The 19252-nt window shown below is 31.9% G+C and overlaps 2 protein-coding genes across 2 annotated transcripts; both read left to right on the forward strand.

The window, feature by feature from the left end:
- The first annotated feature begins 6930 nt into the window (after window positions 1–6930).
- On the forward strand, window positions 6931–9032 carry LOC133796441 (amino acid transporter AVT6E). The gene has a single exon (XM_062233950.1). It carries the CDS (start codon window positions 7161–7163, stop codon window positions 8655–8657), a length of 1497 nt encoding a protein of 498 aa, XP_062089934.1. The 5' UTR covers window positions 6931–7160; the 3' UTR covers window positions 8658–9032.
- Window positions 9033–12025: 2993 nt separating this feature from the next.
- On the forward strand, window positions 12026–14709 carry LOC133795157 (uncharacterized). The gene is made up of 3 exons (XM_062232608.1): window positions 12026–13370; window positions 13568–14076; window positions 14251–14709. Exons 1-3 carry the CDS (start codon window positions 12026–12028, stop codon window positions 14707–14709), a joined length of 2313 nt encoding a protein of 770 aa, XP_062088592.1.
- Window positions 14710–19252: the final 4543 nt, after the last annotated feature.

A 19252-nucleotide genomic window follows, 5' to 3' on the forward strand; every position in this document is an offset into this window, starting at 1 on the left:
AGTCCCTACTTATAAAAGGAAAAAATGACTAAAAAGAAATTAAATTACAAATGGGGTCTACAAAATAAATTTGAAATCTTAATAATAAAATATGATTTTGAAAAATAAAATCTTATTATTAATATTAACCTAGCTATTTCAACACTTTTTTTTTTCACTTTTGATTCTTTCTTTTTCTTTATGCCATAATGCAACTTTAATTCATACAAAATAACAATAAATTAAATTATAATCAAATATTTTCATTTATAAAATAAATTATATTTATTCCAATAAAATATTAATTAAACTTAATTTATTTTGATCATTAGAATCAATAAATATGTATTTTTCACCACTAATGATGATATTTTTGTCTAAAAAATTGAAATTGTCATATATTTGGAATAATAACTTATGTTGGCATATTAAAAATTTTACTAAGTTATCATGCATATAACATGAAATTTCCCTTTTAGAATTGATGTGTATTATCATGCATAAAACATGAATTTTCACTATTAATATGACACATCATTTTGAATTTTTTGTTTTTAAAAAGAATGACATATCATTTATCTCAAGTATGATTTGCGATTATCTCTATAGTTATTCTGTAATATTTGGACTCTATAACTGAAGGGATATTTACGGTATAAGTACCCAATGTTTGGGGAAAATACCGGGCATGGACCCAATATTTTGTTTTAGTGGAAAAAGTACCTAAAGTCACTAAAAGTGTAATTCTGTCAGCTCCTCTGTTAGGTCTCCGTTACGTGATGACTGGATCGACGCGTGTCACTCCGTGATTGGTCCAGCTCAATAATATTTAAAAAAATTAATTTTAAAATTTAAATTAAATAAAAAATCATTTAAAAATATTAAAATAATATATATGAATTTTTAAAATAAATAAAAATTTAGAACTGATTTTAACTTTTTTTAAAAAAAATAAACCCTAAAACTATCTCTCCTTCCTCGATCTTTATCTCTTCCTCTCCCTTACCACCCCCGCGACGAGGACGAACAGTCCGATCACAGCCACGGCCGTCATCGCCTTGTTCACCAAGCTGTATATTCTCTCCAACCTCCTCTCCATATCGACCCTCTTCATTTTCATGCTCGTCGCAGTCGCCCTTCTCGTCCGGCGGTACTACGCTACGGGAGTGACTGCTACGGCCGACCGGAACAAGCTGGTTTTCTTCCTCATAGTGATTTTGGGCTCTTCGATTGCTACCTCTGCTTACTGGGGCACCAGCGATGTTGGTACGGGTACGCCATTACTGCTCTGCTTTGGTTCTTGGGGACATTAGGTCTTCGCATCTTTGTTCCTCAGGCGAAGTTCCCTAAGCTTTGGGGGGTTCCATTGGTGCCATGGTTGCCCTTGACTTCGATTGCTATCAACATATTTCTTATAGGGTCCATTGATAAGGACTCGTTTATAAGGTTTGGGGTTTGGACTCCGATTATTTTGGGCTATTACTTCTTCTTTGGGTTACATGCTGAAGAAGGAGAAAGGGCTTGGAAATGACAATCATTTGAGAAATGCTGAAGAAGGTGGTGTTGCCATACCCAATTAGTCCTTTAAATTAGATTTGTGAAGTTCTTTTCTTTTTTTCTGAAATGTTGTTTGTAGTAAAAATTTTGTTATATAGTTTGATCTACTTATTTTATGGTTTTTTTAAACTAAAATGGTTTGTTTTGATATCGGATTGTTTGTCCTCGTCCCGGGGGATGTTGAGCGAGAGGGAGAGATAAAGATCGGGAAGGGAGAGATAGTTTTAGGGTTTTTATTTGTTTATTTTTTTAACAGTTAAAATTAGTTCTAAATTTTTATTTATTTATTTTAAATTCATATATATTATTTTAATATTTTAAATTGATTTTTTTTATTTAATTTAAATTTTAAAATCAAATTTTTAAAATATTATTGAGCTGGACTAATCACAGAGTGACACGTGTTGGTCCAGTTATCACATAACGGATACCTAACAGAGAAGCCTGATGGAATTACACTTTTAGTGACTTTGAGTACTTTTCCCACTAAAAAAAAAATTGGGTCCATGGTAGGTATTTTCTCCAAACATTGGGTACTTATGCCGCAAATATCCTTTATAAAAATAAACATTATTATAAAATAAGAAAATATCCCAAATAGATTAATTCCCAATTCTAATGCAATTTAAGCCAAGAATATACAGTGTCAGTGATTACTATCATAGAGACAACTTTTATGTTTTGACAAATTTAAAACGGTTAAAAAAACCATTATTTAAGAGAAAAATGAAAATTTGTGGCTAAAATACCAAAATTTTCATTGCTTTTTACACTCAAATACCAAAACTTTTTTTTGGTGGTGATATCGCCCAATAACTCCTAAGCAGTCGCAGTAGTAATCAGGCTATGTTGTATCCACAGAGAGGTAAAATACAAGTAAAAAGAAAGATTAGTAAATTAGAAATAATAAATTTTGAAATAAAGTAACTTTAAAAAAGAATATATATATTTTAAACATTAAATAAACAAAATTGAGGAATTAGAATAAAAAAGAAAATATGGAAGACATAAGTTTCATTCATGCAGACATATATATTTTAATAAAATTGATTCATTCTACTCAACTATATTTTTACACCATTAATTATAGTTGAAAAATATATATAATAAAGTCTACCTTAAAATATGTTCTTAATTAAATTATACTAACTTCTAATTTTAAAAACATATCATATTATATACCTTAGAGCGACAAAATACCAATGGTAGAATGCAGTAAAAAGCATATAATATAACAAATATCCTAAATTAAATCAAGCGCCTAAATTACATAAGAAGAGCATGACTAGACTTATGTAAAAGGCACTAATAAATTTAGAATAAAAATTAGAAGAAAATAAATTTAATTGCAACAAAGATATAGAAATGAATAACAGAATAAAGAATCAATATATTAAAAATATAATGTGAAACATGAACTTCACTCTAGCCTTTCCACAAGAGAATTTAGCCTAAAATAGACATTGTTTTCACTAAAAGAAATGTAAAAGAAATGAAAGAAAAATAGGAAAAATAATGTTTTTCTCTCTAATTATACTCTCCACCTTAATTCCACAATTTGATATCCTTTTTTCTCCATTTGGCTCTCTATTTATAGTGGAAATAGGACCCAAACGTGTGTAAAATCGTGTACAAAATAGTAGGAAAGTGGCATAAAAACTGAAAGAAGTAGAGCAAGTGGTGTTGAGCCATGGGAGACATCTGGGCCACGTGGCGGAAGTTGATTGGCCCGGCAGGCGGCATGGCAGATGTGTGGGAGACAGCTGCAGGTGAGTGGGATAGGTGGCGGGCTCGAGTTGGCTTGGCTGGGCTGCTGGTTGCTGAAGACTTTGGGCCAGGGCTCCATTTTGGGCCTAATCTTGTCAAAAATACAATTTTCTTCATGATTTCTTCAATTTTAATTATTTCTTTTTCTTTGTGTCAAACTATATTTTATTTCCTGAAAATTAAATATAAATTAAATTAAAATTAATATTTTCAAATATAAAATATTTGACAATAAATCCATGAAAATATTAATTAAAACTTAATTACTTTTAAACTTTAAAACTAATAAAATGATATTTTTGAGCACTAATCAGGTGGTAAAAGTACAAAAACGTTACTTTTTATTGTATTTCGGTACCAACCGTTTAATCTAACTTTTGACTAGTTAATAATAACGTGTCAACTAACGGTTGGTCGGTATTTTCACCATTAAAAAAAAAATTAAAGTTTTGATATTTATCCGTAAGTAAACACAAAATTTATGTATTTTAACTGCAAATTTCTCTTATTTCTTTTGGAGTTGACAAAAATAAGTTTTAGAATTTAATTTTTATTTTAATATTGATTTCATTTTTATTGTAATTAAAATATATTTTTATACTTAAGAAATATTTTTTTTTTATATTTTTCTACATTTCAAAAATACATTTAATTTCCTACAAAACAAACATAAATTAAATAAAAATTAAACATTTTCATTTATAAAATGTATCACATTAAATCAATAAATATACTAATTAAAACTTAATTTATTTTAATTTTTCTTATCAATAAACAATATTTTCATATCTTAATCTATACCATGAAAAACAAAATATGATTCCAACTCTATCAACATTCCATCATTTATTTTCTTCATTTAAAATAAAAATCTTATTGTTTTTTTATATTTTGTTTTTCATAGCATAATTAAATATATTTTAAAATGTAAAAAATAATCAATAAAGTATTTTAATTGATTTAAAAATGAAAAATATAAAATCTATTTTAGTTAAAATAAAAAATAAATTAGTATTAAAATAAAAATAAATAAGAAAAATTTATGGTTAAAATACCTAAACTTTGTGTTTCGACTCAAATACTTAAACTTTGTGTTTCCTTATCGATAAATACCCAAACTTTGATTTGTGTGGTGAAAGTACCGCCATTAACTTATCAAATGTCAAACTTAATAGTTGGTACCAAAATGTAAGAAAAAGTAATATTTTGATATTTTCACCACAAAAATTTGTTTTAGTATTTAAGTATAAAAATGTGAAAATTTAGGTATTTTAACCACAAATCTTCCAAAAGAAAATAATGAATTTAAAGCTCGGGTAAATGTGGCAAAAGTACCCAATGTTTGACGTTTGTATGCGGCATGGACCCAAACTTAGTAAAACAGTAATTTCGTCCACGCGACCTTGACCCATTTTTTTCCGTACGGAAAGTACCTAAACTTAGTTAAACAGTAATTTCGTCCATCTCCATGAGTTACACTCTGTTAGCTACTAACTTAACCAACACGTGTCACTTCGTGATTGATGCAGCTTATAAATATTTTTTAATTAATTTAAAATAAAAAATAATTTTTGAGCTATATTGTTGTGATTTTGATTTTTTAAATTAATTAATTTATTTGTTGTATTTTTTTCATTTTAATATATATATATATACTTGTAATGTATTTTTAGTAAAATTTTTATTTAACAATTAATTGAATAATGATTTAAAAATATTTATGAGCCGGACCAATTATGAAGTGACACGTGTTAATCTAGCCAGTAGCTAACGGAGTGTAATTGACAGAGATGAACATAATTATTGGTTTACTAAGTTTGTATACTTTCTCCACGAAAAAAAAAGATTGGGTCCATACTGTGTACAAATGTCAAACAATGAGTACTTTTGTTGCATTCACCCCGACAACTAACGGAGTGTAACTAACATAGATGGACAAAATTACTGTTTTTACTAAGTTTATGTACTTTTCCCACAAAAAAAAATTGGGTTCATTCTGGGTACAAATACCAAACAATAGGTACTTTTGATGAATTAACCTTTAAACTCTTATTTTTTAATTAAGAGATTTTTACAGAAAATATTTAATTTTCGCTAAATTTGTTTATTTTTATGGTCAAATATATATATATTTTTTAATTTTACGGTTTAAAAGAAATTTTTACATTTTTTTTATGATTTTGTCTTTTTTTTTTCAAGTTGTTTTGAAGTATTTTTGTTGTTGATGTTATGATATATATTGTTTTTTAAAATTTATTTTAGATTGATGCCCTGAATTGTTTTAAAAATTTTAATTGTTTTTTTTAAGAACATATTTTTGTAATTATGAAAATTTAAAAACTTTGAGTGCTTATTAAAAAAAATGAATAACATAAAAAAACTAAAAAAGTATATATGTAAGAGCACTCTTAATGGAGGAGGTAAAATATCTAATTTTTTATAATATAGAGAAAAAATTGTTAAATAGTATTCCAATGGGTGATGTAAAGTTATATTTTTTTACCTAAATGAATAGTATTTCTTTATATGTAGTGAAACACTATTCATCAAGTTATAAAAATTTTATTATTATTTTTATAAACTTTTGTATTTATATAAGTGTGATATTATTATATTTTATTATTTTATTTTTAAAAATGAATAAAATATTTAAAAAAAATATAATATTTAAATGATATAGAGAAAAAATAGAGAAGTTAATATATGGTATAATGTAAAAGTTTGAGGTAAATTATAAAAAAAAAAGTTTATACCTTTTTAGACCTTATGTTTTTTTTCATTACCTGTTTGGACCCTGTGTTTTAACAAATTACTTTTTTGACCCTGTGTTTTGTAAAATTGTTAAAATAGAACCCTAAACTCAATTTTGATGAAGAAAAAATTGAATATAACAACACATATTTTAAGCAGAATGATTTTATTTTTGTTCTGAATTATTAGTTGTAAATTATTTGTGATTTTAGTTGAAAAAACATTGACCAAAATCGGGTTTAGGGTTCTATTTTAATCATTTTACAAAACATAGGGTCCAAAAAGTAATTTTTCAAAACACAGGGTCCAAACAGGTAATGGAAAAAAACACAAGGTTTAAAAATGTATAAACCCTAAAAAAAATATGTTTTGGTGATGTATTTTGTAATACACTTTCTCTATAATATTTAGCTAAAACTAACAAAAATACATTCTATCAGCTTCTTTATACATATATTTATAATAGCTATACACAAATTTTAGTTAATTTATATTTATATTTACCTATCCTTTATATATATTTTAATATTATTATTTTTTTTTATAAGTTTTCTCTCTCCCATTTAGTATATATATATATTTATTTATTTTTTTAATTATTTTATTTTACTTTAATTAATAAAATATGTTTAAAGATATAATATTTAAATGATGTAGAGAAATATATACATCATTAAGTATAATATAATATGTAAAACTTAGCGGTAAAATAAAAAAATGTGTATTTTTTTTATTAGTATTTTAAAAGATGAAGTAGTATTCGTTGAGGGTGGTACGAGAAAAAACGCTTTAACTAATACACATAGCACTGAATACGTGGCAGAAATTAAAAAAAAAAAAGAATCTGTCTTGTTCTGTAAAATTCGGAAGTTTGAAAAGTACAAGATTAGCTTTTTTTTTTTTCTCTCCTCCGAAATGGTACACTAGAGAGAGAAAGCCATTTGCTTTGCTTAAACGTTGTTTCATTGACTCTGAGATCTAGGACTAGGATAGAAGAGATATCCCCAATTGAAAGTTTTGATTTTGAAGTTGAAAATTTCTGATGCGCATTGGCTTTATCAGATCTTGGTTTCACCCTACTTCGTTCTGGATTGGATTCACCTACAATGGACACTAGTAATTACTCAGTAATTCCCAAAAATTCATATGTAGAATTGCAGACGAAGAACGACGACCCGAGAATTTCTAGATCTCATGGAAAGTTGCTACCTTCTGATGAGGAAAGTTATCTAGGCTCCAAGAACAGTCATGGGCACGAATTCGAAGATGTGGATGATTTTGATGATCATAGTTTTGAGTTTCATGTAGATAATTATCCCCTTATTGTTGATGGTTCTAATTCTAGTAATCATGGGTCTGGTGTATCCGGAGCCGTGTTTAATCTTACAACGTCGATTATTGGGGCTGGGATCATGGCACTGCCTGCCACCATGAAGGTACTTGGTTTAGTTTTGGGATTTGTGTTGATAATTTTGATGGGTATTGTTTCTGAAATTAGCGTCGAATTATTGGTGAGATTTTCGGTTTTGTGTAAGGCCTCGTCGTATGGTGAGGTTGTTCAATGTGCTTTAGGAAGACCCGCGAGAGTCTTGTCTGAGATTTGTATAATAGTGAATAATGCAGGTGTATTGGTTGTTTATTTGATCATTATGGGGGATGTCATGTCCGGTTCGCTTCATCATATTGGGGTATTTGATCAGTGGTTGGGACATGGGTTTTGGGACCACAGAAAGCTTTTGATTTTGGTTGTTTTGGTGATTTTTCTGGCACCCCTTTGTGCATTGGAAAAGATTGATTCTTTGAGCTTGACTTCAGCTGCTTCGGTAGCCCTGGCTGTTGTATTTGTTGTGGTTGCTTGTGTTGTTGCTGTTATTAAGCTCGTCGAGGGGAGAATCCAAGCACCGAGGATGGCCCCGGATTTCAGTTCAAAGGAGGCAATTCTGGATTTGCTTGTGGTGATTCCTATTATGACTAATGCTTATGTTTGTCACTTTAATGTTCAGCCTATATATAATGAACTTGAAGATCGTTCTCCTCAGAAGATGAACAGAGTGGGAAGGATCACAACTGTTCTTTGTGTTGTGGTCTATGCTTCCACAGCTATATCAGGATATTTACTCTTTGGGAAGGATACAGAGTCTGATGTGCTGATCAATTTTGATAAAGATCTCGGAATTCGATTCAGTTCTGCCCTGAATTATATTGTTCGGGTTGGCTACGTTCTTCATTTGATTCTTGTTTTCCCAGTTATCCATTTCTCACTTCGGCAAACTGTGAATGCTCTGGTGTTTGAGAAATCAGCTCCACTATCAGAGAGTAGGAAGAGGTCATTGGCCTTGACAGTGGTTCTGTTAGCACTCATTTATATTGGATCCACCATGGTTCCAAACATTTGGACGGCTTTTAAGTTTACAGGGGCAACAACAGCTGTGTCATTGGGCTTTATATTCCCATCTCTCATCGCCTTAAGATTAAGTCGGAAAGGGGAGAGTTTGAGCGTTGGGGAGAAACTCCTTTCATGGATGATGTTAATTATGGCTGGAACTGTCAGCATTGTTGGAGTGATTGGAAACGTTTATAGCCTAAAAGGCCAATTAAAATGATTCACCTCGTAGAGTTTTGAGGGGTTATGATAGTATGCAGAAACTCACGAGTAAAGTTTCTCTGTTTGAATGTTGCTATGCAATTAGTCTGTTTGCTTTTCAGAACTTAAAGTAAAGTTTTCCGCGGTTAGATCTTGACCAGTGAAGTCGTAATTATTCTAGGAATTGAATGAAGAAGGTAGGATAGATCTTGATAATCCTTCTCATATTCAATATACAATTCTTTTCTTTTGTATTTGGCATTCTTACAAGATACTGTGAGGTTACACCACTTTTGAGAGCAATCATCTGTTAGGAAAGTAGTTTATACTATTTGTTACACATGTGTAACTTAAATTGAAACTAAATCGAAATAATTCATGCCACTTATTTTTATCCCGAGAGGTTTTTCTTTTCTTTCATTCTTTTATATTTCATGCAATACTTGCTTAGTAACTATGTGATTATCATATATGAATCATCTATTTTTTTTTTGTTGCTAGACCTGACCAGTATGGTTATTGCTTTGTTGGTCGATTGTATGCTTTAAGACACAGAAAGAGGAACTTGTTTGGCCTTTCTTTTCTTACTGCCAATAGAGAATATGGCTCTTTGTTGGCTATTCTTCAGTTGTACAAACGAACAATAAGATCTACTTGATCATTAACAATTCAGCAGGATAAAGGAAAATTATATGGAATTCTTTTACCAATAATTTATACAAGTCTGTTGACTTCAATTTTAAAATTTAATTTTTTGTGATACCATCTTTTAAAATTACATCTATGAATTCCAGTGATCTCATGTATATAGGAGGATCATGTAAGCCAAAAAGAAAAAAAGAAGGGGTAGATTTCTGTTGTTCTGGCATGATGACCAATAATCCCCACAGGAACAGAAACCATCTTCAAAAGGGGTGGAATTTGTTTCCATCTGGACTATGGTAAAGAAGAAGTTAATCTCTTGAAACTCTTCATGTCTCTTATCCCCTATTTAAAAGTAGTGCACTTTATACTTGATCTGAAGCTCTGGTTCTTTGGTAAGTTTCCTGCTTTTCATAAATTCTCTTATTTCTCGTACTTTCTCTCACTTACCTTGAGATGCATACATATTTGATGATAAAACGTAGGTCTTAGATCTTTGCTTCCTCATTTTCAAACGCCTTTGAGCAACTTTCTGGCCAAGTTTGTTGTCATGATGGATCCAGCAAGCACCAAACCAATAAGTGCTTTTCAAAGGCATGTTTTCAATGAAAGATGCAGCTTCATTAAACCGCCCTGCTCTCCCTAGGAGATCAACCATACAGGTATAGTGATGAACCGAGGGGGTAATGGCGTAATATTGACCCTGGTTCGGCTTCATTTCTCTCTTGAACATCATCAGAAAGACAAACCACGCCTCGCCATTAGAAACTCGTTTATCGCAACTTACACAGAAACGACAGCCATCCAAGAAACACAACTCTACTCTTCCATTTGGTCAAAGAGCTCACGAGCTTCACTCATAAAGCCACAGCGAGATTTTATGATCAAACAACTCTCTAGCTTGTTTCAAGTGACCATGTTTCGCATACAGCATATCCACTCAGCAAAATTGTCAAGTTCTCAAACACTCTTGCCTTGGAATGCATTAAAGAAAGCTTGAGCTTCATGCAACAGCCCGTACTGAGTGAACATAGTAATCATGGAGTTCCAGGAAATCGAGTCTCGTTGGCGCATAGGGTCGAACACCTGGCGTGCCTCGGAAACTCGGCCGAATTGAGTTAGTTGTTGAATCTTCTGGTTGCATTGGACAATATTGGTTGGGTTCGGAGTCGCACAGGAAAGAGAACGATCGAATATGAAGGATACGGCGTCGTATCATTGTTTTGGAGGTTTTGACTAAGTCCACTGAAATTTTCCCACCTTTTCTTTGCTGATAAATGTCATTATGTATTAACAAAGTTTTTGGGCCGAGCCTGGAAATCGAATCATTGGGCCTAAAAATTTCTTATTCGGCCCAATTATTCATACAGACAAAAAAAACCTTTAAAAATAGGGAAATTTTCATAAATATGGCTTTTTAGCCATAATTGTGCAAAAATATGGGAATAAATCTTTTTATAATATGTATGGAAGATTTTATACAAGGAAAACTTAGAATATGGGAAAAATAAGTATATGCCATAATTGAAATTTAAACAACAACACATCAGCACAAATCAGGGGTACACATGTAATTACCCTGCTCATTTTTATTCAATCCTCCTCTCCTCTGCTCATTTGCTCATGCGTGAAACATGATCAAAAAAACACGTTACTATTTCTTCCATCTCCGGCAAGCAATTCTCCGGTGATAGCTTCCTTCTCCGGCAACGAGTAGTATCTCCGGCGATCACCGGCGATCACCGGCGATCACCACACCAATCGACCAACTCTAGCAAAGGTTTGACCCCATCTTCTGACAAAAAAATGCAAGAAAAATCTGATCACTAAACAAATGGTCCCTTTCTGCAGAAATCAAAAAAATTCCAACATTCTTCCAATCAAACCAGCTGCAATCTTTGAAGATTCCGGCGTCCTGCATATCGACTACACGATCAAGAAAACAAGGTTAGCAAGAAACCATTTCCTCTGTCAACTCTGTTCTGCTGTCATTTTTTTTTTTTTTTTGCAAACTATGTTCAATCTACTATATTATTTGCAACTATTATCTTGATTATAATAAAAATGATCATGATCAAATGTGCTTGCTGGAAACAAAAACAATTTATAAACTAAAAAATAGAAAAAAAATATCGAAGACTGGTTTGTATACATTGATTAACCAGAAAAAAAACAAGAAACATTACGACAACCAGTTACTTGGAATAACATGCAATAAATTCAACTCAAATGTTTCAGTACGGTATGCAATTACAGATTAAGGGAACCAGTTACCTTCCCACTGGTTTTTCTACATTCATTAACCAAAAAAAAAAATAGGCAAGAAACAAGAACTCTGAAAAATTATTTGATGTATCTGGGAAGATTTACTACAAAAACAATCAGTAACAATAGGGTAACCAGTTACCCTGAAAAACAGAAAATAAATAAAACTAAGAGGAAATTACAACTATATAAAACTAAGGGTAAAAATAAGCAATATATGATTCATTATTAAGGTAACCAGTTACCCTGCAAAAAAAAAAAAAAACAATGTGTAAAACTAAGTGTAACAAGTTACCCTGCAACAACAATCAATATATATAACTAATTTGAAAAACATAAAATATATAAAACTAAGTGTGACCAGTTACCCTACAAAAGCTAAATGCTTCAGGATAATATGTGATTAAATATTAAGTTAACCAGTTACCTAGCCCATTTAGAACCAACTAACTGCTTAAAAAATTGCCAAATTTTACAGATATGGACAATATTACTTCTTTGGTTCAATATGGAGGCAATTGGAATGAAAACAACGAGTACCAAGGATACACAATGTCTGGGATATTAATACCACCAAATTGTTCTCTTGACAACTTGGTGAATCTGATAAAAAATGAGATAAAGGAAAAAACAGCAACTATTGAAGTTTCTTATCAAGTAGAAAAAGGAACACCACCAATGAAGGTTGTAACAGACAATTCAGTGTTGTTCTTCCTGGAAATAAAGAAAAAAGTTGCTACTAAATTAACAGACTTACCATTGTGTGTCACTATAATTCAAGAATCAAACAATGAAAATGGCCTTCTTCTACTAGCAAATCAGAAAGCTACAGCAGAAGAAATGGAGGTGGGGACATTATTAATGCAAGCAAATCAAGCTTCCATCAATGAACAAATGTTACTTGAAGAAGGAATGTCAAGCACAACAAATGAGGGCATAAATGTGTCATACATACCCCATTTTGCTGAAGAAGTAGCTGATTTCATAATTGAGGACAATACAAAAAGAAAAAAGAAGTTGGATGAAATCCAACTAGTAATATCTGATTACAGAGTGAACACAATAAAGCAAGGACAAATTTACAAGGATAAGAACACAGTCAAATCAGCCCTAAGCTACTATGCAATGCTGCATAACTTCCAGTTCAAAACAAAAAGATCAGAACCTAGAGAGTACCTAGTTACTTGCGCAGATGAAAAATGCAACTGGTTTGTGAGAGCATCTAAGTACAGAAATCAAGATTTATTCAAGGTACGGAAATGCAATCCAAATCACACTTGCTCTATTGAAATTGTTTTGGAAGACCATAGGCAAGCAAAAAGCATCGTAGTTGGGGAATTAATAAAGAATAAGTACAAGTCAATCAAAAGAAATTACACTCCAAATGACATCATGAATGATATGAATGATGACTTTGGAGTAACTATGGGATACACAAAAGCATGGAGATCAAGAGAGAAAGCTTTGCGTCTAGTAAGAGGGAACCCCGATGATTCATATCAGAAGTTGCCAATATATCTTTACATGTTGAAAAAAGCAAATCCAGGAACAATAACACACCTACTCACAGACAAGGAAGATAGATTCAAATACCTATACATAGCTTTCTCTAACTCAATCAAGGGTTGGAGATACTTGAGGCCTATAATTGTTGTTGATGGAACTTTTTTGAAAAATGCACATGGTGGTACCCTGTTTTCAGCATCAACGTTAGATTCAAACAACAACATTTTCGTGTTGGCTTTTGGAATAGCAGACTCCGAAAATGATAACTCATGGCTATGGTTCTTCTCCAAACTGCGAGAAACCTATGGAGAACCCGAAGGTATGATAGCTTCAACGATATATTCTTGTTTACAAACAAACAGGAACATTTTACCAAAACAAAATACACAAATACATGCTATTTCTTTTAGAATCTGACCAAAGTAACTGGTTACCTTTACTAAAATAATAATAAAATTTTTTTTTGAAAAATACTTGGTTTTTGTTTTTTTATATTAAAATATGTGTACTACACAGGATTGGCTATAGTTTCTGACAGACATAAGAGCATAGACAATGCAGTACATATGGTGTACCCAAATGCTTTCCATGGAGCTTGCATGTTTCACTTACTCAATAATTTGAAAGGCAAGTATGGGAGCCATGGAGAAGAACTACAAATGAAATTCATTGCAGCAGCAAAAGCATACACACAGACAGAATGTGAAAACTACATGAAAGGCCTTGATAGAATTGATAGACGCATTAGGCCCTATTTAGAAAAATCCAAGTATGAAACTTGGGCTAGATCATACTCGCCAACAAAAAGATACACCATGATGACATCCAACATCGCAGAATCACTCAACGCTGCACTAAAAGCTGCAAGAAATCTCCCCATTGATATCTTGGTTGAATGCCTTAGAAGTTTGGTTCAAAAGTGGGTTTGGAACAACTCAAATAATGCAAATGGAACATTCACAAAAGTCTCTACAGCAACAGAAAATGAATTGAGACATGACATTGTTTCAAAAATGAAGTATGAGGTATGCAACTAAACATATTCTTACAAATCCTTATACTGTCAATTGATGGTAACCAGTTACCTTCCATAAGAACATGAAATTTTTTTTACACAGAAGCATAACTAGTTACTTTAAATCTTAAGTCTAGTTAAAATGTTTATTATCTGATTCTAATTCATGACAAACTATTTTTAGGTCTTGCCTTTCAACACAATAGAATACCAAGTTCGTGATCAAAAGGGGATAAATTTCACAGTAAATATACATAATAGAACATGCACTTGCAATAGGTTCCAAGAAGATGAAATACCTTGTGGCCATGCAGTAGCTGTCATTGCAAAAAGAAACTTGAGTGTCTATGATTATTGTGCAAAATTCTACAGATCAGAAACGTTGAAAGCATTGTATCAAGAAAATGTTCATCCTTTGCCCCATAAAGATGAATGGAATCTCCCACAACACTTGGACATACTAGTGCTGCCTCCAAATTCAACAATCCCTGCAGGAAGACCAAGAAAGAAACGAATAAGATCAAGAGGGGAAAATAACGTAATAATCACCTGTGGGAAATGTGCACAACCAGGACATAACAGGAAGACTTGCAGGAATCCTCCATTTCAGAAGCCAAATAAACAGAAAAAGCCAAAGACATAGATTCACATTCTACAGAAAAACAAACCTTTCATAGCTTTCCTCATTGAAAGAGATACTTTCATATTCATCAAGTATCATTCAGAATTTTAATAAGATTGTTTCAAAATGAAACACATTGATTGGTTATGCAAACTTATAAAATCCTTTCAAAATAATTTCTTGGATTTGTTTGCTTCTATTTTTCAATGCTACAATCACTAACAACAAAAACAACGATATAGGTAACTGGTTACCCTGAAGTTTCAATACAAGGTAAATTACCCCACTATAACAATCTCAAAGCCAAAAAAAAAAGAAAAAAAGAATTAAACCCTTTACTTTCTTCTATCACAAACTCGTCTATATATAATATTAAAGTTACTTTAATATTAATTTAATAAACTGGTTGCATAACTATTAAAAAAGACAAGCTTAGGGGAAAAATAAAAAAAAAACACTTAAGTAACCAGTTACCCTCGGTATATTAGGAAACAAACAGCCTGAGTACCTAGTTACCCTCAAATATCACCATTAAAATTAGTTAAACAAACCAACTAGGAATTAGTTTCCCTCAAGTTATTCCATAAAACAGTGGAAAAAAATACAAAAACAAACAGAAAACTAGCCACCTGATTTAAAGGGTTATCTAAAATATATATTAATAAATGTAATTAACAAACAACAAACCAATGGGGAAAAAATTAAAAAAAAAACAATTAAGTAACCAGTTACCCTTGGTATGTTAGAAAATAAACAACCTGGGTACCTGGTTACCCTCTAAATCATTCTTCCAAAAAGCTAACAGCAAAAGAATTAACAAAACGATATACTAATATGTATATATAAAATGACCTTAAGAATCCCAATGTTTTACATAAGAAGAAAATTAAAAAAGCTAACTGTTAAACTAGAAATTGATTCATCATTTAATTACAGTTGTAGAAAAGATAAAAAAAACCAAAAGAAATATAATATCACTAAAAGCCTATGCAGCAATTTTCATTCTTTTCTGTCTCCTCTCCAGAAGCTTCTCAGTGAACTCATCGCTAGTTAAGTATCCCTCAAGTTCTTTGTTCTTTCCATGATAGTACAAGCTGACAGCAATGTCTTTACGAAGGAGGCGAACATCAATATTTTTAGGCATCTCATTCTCCTTCCCAAGAATTATTTGCTCAGCAAAATAAGTACAAAACACACCACAATCACTGCATAATAGAAAAAAGAAAAAGAAAAAAAAAACAACTAAGAACATATAAACAAAACAGAACACAAAAAAAAAAAAAAACTAAAATCAAATAAACAAACTAACCAATCAGTCTGTTGAGGAATGCCTTTAGCAATGCTCAACTTCAAAGCCTCATTCTCTACCACATCATACGGGCTAACATCAAGATGAATATCTTTACGAACATAGAAATCAATCATCTCCAGAAGAAGAGGAATCAAAACAGCAAATGCCTCAACGACAGGTAAAGTCTGATTTTCATGCTTTGCACCAGACATTGAATCATACACCGTAAGAGATCTCTGCTGTACATTAAAGTGCAACAAAATCCAGTGCATAAGACCATTCACATTAACAGGCATGACAACATCATCAAGCAAATTCCAATGAGTTGCACAAAACATGGATTCCCCCTTCATTATCTTCAAAGCAACGCATCTCTCATCTATTTTAAATGCGCCACTACCTTTTTTCTTAAAATCTTCATACATAAACACTATGTTTTGCCCAAAACAAGTGTCAGTCGTAGATACTCTTCTCTTCAAATCTGTAGACAATTTAACCTTTCTCCTCAAGTAATACATCATCACATCAATATGCTGCATAATAAATAAAATACATGATTATAAAATGATATGGGTAGAAACAAATCTACTATGACAGACAATAAAACTTTGTCACACAAGGGAAACTGGAAACATCAGCAACACAAAAACCAGTTACAATGATTTGGGTAACCAGTTACCCAATGAACTACAACAAAGCAAACAGTAAGGTAACTGGGTACCCAATAACATCATAATATATAACATAAAATAGATCACCAGACTAATTACCTTGTAAAAAAAAAAAAAGAGAAAAAAAAAAAGAACTCCAACATGAAAAACCAGATAAATTAAAAAGCAAGAATCTCACCGATGAGTCAACGAATTGCCCAGAGAAATAAAGGCTATGAAACCAAGCCTTCTCAGAAATATGAACAAAAGTGAAATTAATTGGTGGGTCCACAGAATTATCATCATATTTTTTAAACCTGAAAAATACATTAAAAAACAAAATAAAAAGCTTAACAAATTAATCATACATATTACACATATAACAAACTTTAAAACAAATAAGGGTTATACATACTTGTTCCTTTTCTTCAAACCATGATTAATCCAGGAATCAAACTCAGACAGTTGTTCTTTAGTGTGATTATCACCAAGTTCATTGGAAAAGGGACAAATATTATCCAATATCGTCCTCTTTCTTTTTTGTTTCACACCAACTTCAGAAGATCCAAATTTTGTTAAGAAAGGAGATTTTACAATAGCGCTTGGCTTCGCTTGCCTTTTCCTTCCCAAAATCAGTCCAGTGTCAACTGCTTGTGCATCATCATACTTCACAATTGACCACTTACTTTTATCCTCCAAAGAACTACTCTCTTTAAGTGGCCTCTCAACTGAATCATTAATAACTCTCCATATTGCATTAGAGACATGAAATGTGGGAGTTTGAGGACTTGAGCATACACTTGAGTCAACCTTAATTGGCTCCTGAAAAAAAAAATATATATATACAACCAATACTACATTACAAACAAGAAAACATAGAGGAAAAAAACCAATTGCTTAAACAAAAAAAACGAAAATAAGATCTTACTTTAACAGTAGAAAAAAATTGTGAAGCAATCTGAACGGAATGCTCCAAATCAGCCCCCAACTCCTCACCAATATCAACATTTTGGTAACCCCCAGAGGAATGGCCATCAAAAGAATCCTAAAAAATACAAAAACCAGCAATTTTTAAACAAAATAGAACCAAAATAGACATCATAAAAGGGAAACACACACCACAACAGAAACCAGTTACCTCCGAAGAAGCCTCAGCATGCATAGGATCTTCAAACTCTCCACCAACATTATGATTACCAGCTGCCATAGATGCCTTAATACCATCCAACAAAGATATAACAGAAGCAAAATCAGATGCAAAGGCTGCCTTCAATTCAGAAATTGCAATCAATATAGACTTCTGCGAATCTTGCACTTCAACCAATTTTGATTGAATGGCAATAAGATCCTGATGCATATCTGAGGAACTAGCAGCATCGTCATCGGGTGGATCTGTCGGTGAAAACTTGCTTTCAAAAGACAACCCTCTCAGAATAGGCAGTCTCAATTCTTCAGTAGTAGGCATTATGACATTAACATCATACTGTAAGAATCAATTTTTTTTTTTATAAAAACAGGAAACACAAAAATAAATGAGACAAAGTAACTAGTTACCCAACTATAAAACAAACATAATAAAAAATAGAAAGAAAACGACAAAAAGAAAAAAAACATTGAAAAAAAAAACAATATCAATACCTCTTCCTCCAACAGAACGTTATCAACCAAATACTGATATGACACACTTCCCCTGCTTGTCCAATTCAGAATCCTTGGAAACAAACAATTAACCCGTCTACACAAAGCTTGAGAACAAGAGGGAATTGTCTCATATATCCATATAAGGAAAGCAATAGGGAAACCATAGCACTTATAACTATAGTTATCCAGTGATCCATCAGCTTTCCTAGGAACACAATCATACATGGCATTCCTATCTTTCAAAACTGCCCGCATCACACATCTAGTTCTTTGCCACAACACTTTCCCAAAAGCAAACTTCTTCATCTCAGCAAAATTGGAATCAACCATGGCAAAGAATGAGTTGTCAACACGAGTCTCAGTTTGTGTCCCGAACAAAAAATTGGCTAACAAATGAACAATAGCCAACTTAACGACAACCTCGTCACCTTTCTTCTTCAAGTTTTTATCATTGAATGCACATGCAACCTCCTCTTTCCTAAGCTTTTCTTCCTTCCTGGGTTTACCTTCGTACAACGGAAAAAGAGATTTCCTAAGCCCTAAATCAGCCTCTTTGAACATCCCAAAGTCAACACTGCCCACACATTTCAAACCAGTAATCAGGGCAAACTCACTGATTGAGAACCTAACTAATGTGCCACCCAAGTTAAACCAAAACTCGGATTCTTCATTTTTTTGATAAACCTCCCGAAGCAAAACACTATGAAATAACTGTGCTTGAAATGTAATATCAGGCATATCCAAAAAGTGACCAAAAGGAGTTCTTCGAAACATTGCTTTTTGTTTCGAAGTTAAAACTGCCTTAATCTCACAAATAACAGACGGCTTATTCCACTGTTGGACTTTACTTCCAAAACGCCTGTCAGGTTTAATTCTGAAATGCGCATCCTAAAAACAAACATGAGAATCAATTACACACTGATAACATAACAGTAAACAGAATAAAGAAACTATGAATAATATGAAGGGGGGAAAACAAACA

Source organism: Humulus lupulus, chromosome 8, assembly GCF_963169125.1.
Source record: "Humulus lupulus chromosome 8, drHumLupu1.1, whole genome shotgun sequence".
NCBI lineage: Eukaryota > Viridiplantae > Streptophyta > Magnoliopsida > Rosales > Cannabaceae > Humulus > Humulus lupulus.

Excerpts from the sequence above, each read along its gene's own strand:
- LOC133796441 (XM_062233950.1), top strand. The coding sequence starts at position 7,161 with ATGGACACTAGTAATTACTCAGTAATTCCCAAAAATTCATATGTAGAA.
- LOC133795157 (XM_062232608.1), top strand. The coding sequence starts at position 12,026 with ATGGACAATATTACTTCTTTGGTTCAATATGGAGGCAATTGGAATGAA. Across the intron at positions 13,371-13,567 it reads AACCTATGGAGAACCCGAAG|GATTGGCTATAGTTTCTGAC; the intron begins GTATGATAGCTT and ends TGTACTACACAG. Across the intron at positions 14,077-14,250 it reads TTTCAAAAATGAAGTATGAG|GTCTTGCCTTTCAACACAAT; the intron begins GTATGCAACTAA and ends AACTATTTTTAG.